Source organism: Priapulus caudatus, unplaced genomic scaffold (assembly GCF_000485595.1).
Source record: "Priapulus caudatus unplaced genomic scaffold, Priapulus_caudatus-5.0.1 Scaffold1636, whole genome shotgun sequence".
Lineage (NCBI taxonomy): Eukaryota > Metazoa > Priapulida > Priapulimorpha > Priapulimorphida > Priapulidae > Priapulus > Priapulus caudatus.
This window is the reverse complement of record NW_014578697.1, coordinates 27,400-30,712: the sequence shown is the minus strand read 5'-3', so window position 1 is coordinate 30,712 and position 3,313 is coordinate 27,400. Positions and strand designations below refer to the sequence as shown.

The 3,313-nt window shown below is 37.9% G+C and overlaps 1 protein-coding gene across 1 annotated transcript in view; it reads right to left on the bottom strand.

The window, feature by feature from the left end:
- Positions 1-3,313, bottom strand: part of LOC106817216 — a 23,417-nt gene that overhangs the window by 4,234 nt on the left and 15,870 nt on the right. Inside the window, 2 exon segments of the mRNA XM_014821877.1 lie at positions 1,770-1,898; positions 2,152-2,289. Coding sequence (XP_014677363.1) covers positions 1,770-1,898; positions 2,152-2,289 — 267 coding nt within the window.

Genomic DNA, 3,313 nt, shown 5'->3' with positions numbered 1-3,313 from the left:
TGTTGACGGACGACCGGACGGACAGACGGACGGACGATCAAGCGATTCTACAAGCTGCATCTGACTATGTCAGAAGAGCTAAAAATAGTACAATAGCTGCACGATGGCTCTTACGGCAATTACACACCAAAGCAAATGAAACGATGTTCACAAATGTCTGGGCCATTTGTAAAAACCTTAGATTACATGTTCTCGGATGTAGGGGTGGTTTACATGAAGACCGCAGATCGTTTAATTTCCCTTGTTCGATCCATTGCGGATTTTAGTTGCAGTCGGAATGATACAACATGGTGGCGAATTCATAAATTTGGTTGCATTCGTCTCAAAAAGTCGCTGTAAGTGTAACCCCGTAAGTACCCAGCGGCAGCGCATCGTAGCGCACTGATGGTTACAAGAAGGTGAATGTATACTGATTCATTTGGTATATCACATGTGAAGTGTTCTTTCGCGATACTTGGCAAATAAGACAACTACGTGTTTAGCTGCAGCCAATGTTTGAAACGGTCTTCTAACCCTAGCAAGACTGTTTATTGGAGCTATAGCCTATGCTATAGCATTAGCAGTGCCAGTACTCAGTACTGAGCGACATATTACTGCAAAACAAGATCTTTAATACTAAAATCAAAATCCCTCAGATACATTTCAAAGCACAAAAACCGTTTTCTATGCTTATATTACACTATTTAGGTTAAAAGTTTTCAAAAAACCACCTACTCTGTAACCACGTTTGTTTCGTAGGCGCAGCCATATTTAATAAATAGATGCACACCAGGAGCACCGATTCTGCCTGACAATCACTGCTTACCATCACTTGTGTCAGTCTAAGATCTCTGCCACCTAGCGGACAGTATTTTTAGTTTAATTATTATCATTAGTAATGCTATTGTTGTTGTTGTTGTTGTTGTTGTTGTTGTTGTTGTTGTTGTTTGTTATTGTTATTTTTATTTTGAGCATAGACAATTGCTGTGAGGATAGACATTTTTACTCTAACGTTTGTCAAGTGTTACAGATATTATTCGATTACTTTTGAGTGCTCATAAATATCTAATAAATACATAGGGATCATACGGTCGGTCATGTGAATTTGTACTAATTTGTAGAGTAAAAGATTGTGACTGTTCGGGGAACTTACTTGGACAGACAGTAAGAAACTGATGAAGAATATTTGATAAGAACCATGAATCATTTAAATGCAACATAAAGACAAAAGTAAATGTGCACCCTAGCTCAGTAGTGAAGGGGTTGTTGTCATATCAGGTACTACATATATGTTACATATATGTACATTTACATATAAATATCTGCCTATAGTGGTCCAATATTGGCCTGGTGATATTGTTTTGCCAATATTAGGCCAACATCAGCTTGATGGGTGGGTATCTAGATAACCCTGTGCCAATATTAATGATGTTCGGAAAATATACCCTGTGCCAATATTAATGATGTTCGGAAAATATACCCTGTGCCAATATTAATGATGTTCGGAAAATATACCCTGTGCCAATAATGATGTTCAGAAAATATACCCTGTCCAGCGGCACGTCCCCAGTACCCCTCAATGGGAGTGCCCCCCCCCCCGGAGATGCAAATACACTACATGGCCTAAAAGCACTGCCAACCAAACTCGGCGCCTCGTATATAATCACAGTTGCAATAGGAAACACAGATGTTTCACGAAGATAAAAAATATTCAATCTAATAGTATCAAATAGTATATCTAGCTAACTTTAAAAATTAGTGCAACTCCTTATACTGACATGCGTACTCACTACAGTTTGAGTGGTGCTCTGGGATGAGTCATGGTTCATTGCACTGATTATATTCACTGAGCGTTGTGATCTGTAGAGGGGTTGCCTTGAGGACTTGAGACGTAGCAGATGTAACCTAAAGTAGCAAGCCTGTGTCAGGGTATACAATTACATTGCTTCATGATAGAACCCAGGCAAGTGCATGTGTAACATTGCTATGATATATGTGTTGATGTTCTGTCATATAAATGATTACTACAGAAATCAGCGTTAACACATGATAGACTACATTCTGGTGGATATTAATTGATAACAACTGATTGGCAAAATCAGACTATATGTCTAATTCACATCTATCTAACTGCTAATGAGTTTACACACTGATAGCACGAGTATTACTCACCTGTACAGCTACATAATCACCAGGTGACATTCTTCGCTTCTCTCCAGGATTGCCTGTAGACACATCAATGTCTGGTATGATGACCTTTGTGTTGCCATCATTGCGGCCAGCCAGCTCCAGTGACGTGCGTTTGCTCTCCTGCAAAGCCACCACAACAAGCAGCATGAGAATAACAAACATCATAGTTTGTGTACTCGGCAAAACTAACAATGTTGATAAGCAATAACATCACATCAAGAGTACATAATAGAGATGTCTCTATTATGTACTCTTGATCACATCCACCATCCCAACGACGAGCTAGTGTACTATTGCTTCGCTGGCACCTAACAGCATGACTGTCTATAAAATGATACAAATTACAATATACATATCATATGTTCATGCTATGAGTTATAGCAACACACTTATGCCCTCTGTGAGTTATAGCAACACACTATATAGTGCCCTCTATATGCTACAACAGCACATCTCCACCTTCTATGTGAAATATTCTATTTATGCAATAACAGCTCATATTTGCAGCATTTACAGCTATTAAGGATACAGTCAGGGTTACGACAGGTACCTCTGTAAAGGGAATTACAACATAACTGCTCACAAATTCAATCAAACTCATATCTATTTCATAAAAGAGATGTCTCTCTACGCTCTCAATGAAAATAGTCAAACCCTGGAATTTTTTTTAAATGCTTTAATTTAGGAAATAAGTTGAAAACATGCAGGAAAATTTGTAATGTTTTTTTAAAACAACAATTTCGTAAACAAAGAGCCATAACTTCTAAAATATAATATTTCATAAAAATTCCAGGGATGGTTTTTTCCTTAAAAATATGTTAGTATTAAAACGGAACAAAAATTCTTGGAATCGGAGTTGCGAGTTTTGAGAAATAGCTTCTGAAAAATCAGCAACTTCAGCATTTCTAACAATGGAGATATTAGCACTTTTCAAAATTTCGCATGATTGAACGGCTGTGTTTAGAATTTACCAAGGTAAGTAGAATTGATACTGTTAGTACTTACTGTGACTTATCTGTGACCGTTTAACATCAACAAACTTAAAGTCCTGCTTTTATAAACAAGTGCCGCAGAGTGACAGCGCTCAACTGACGTGTACTGTAGCCGTGCATTCTTCTGATAAACTCACTGGCAACCGAATCAA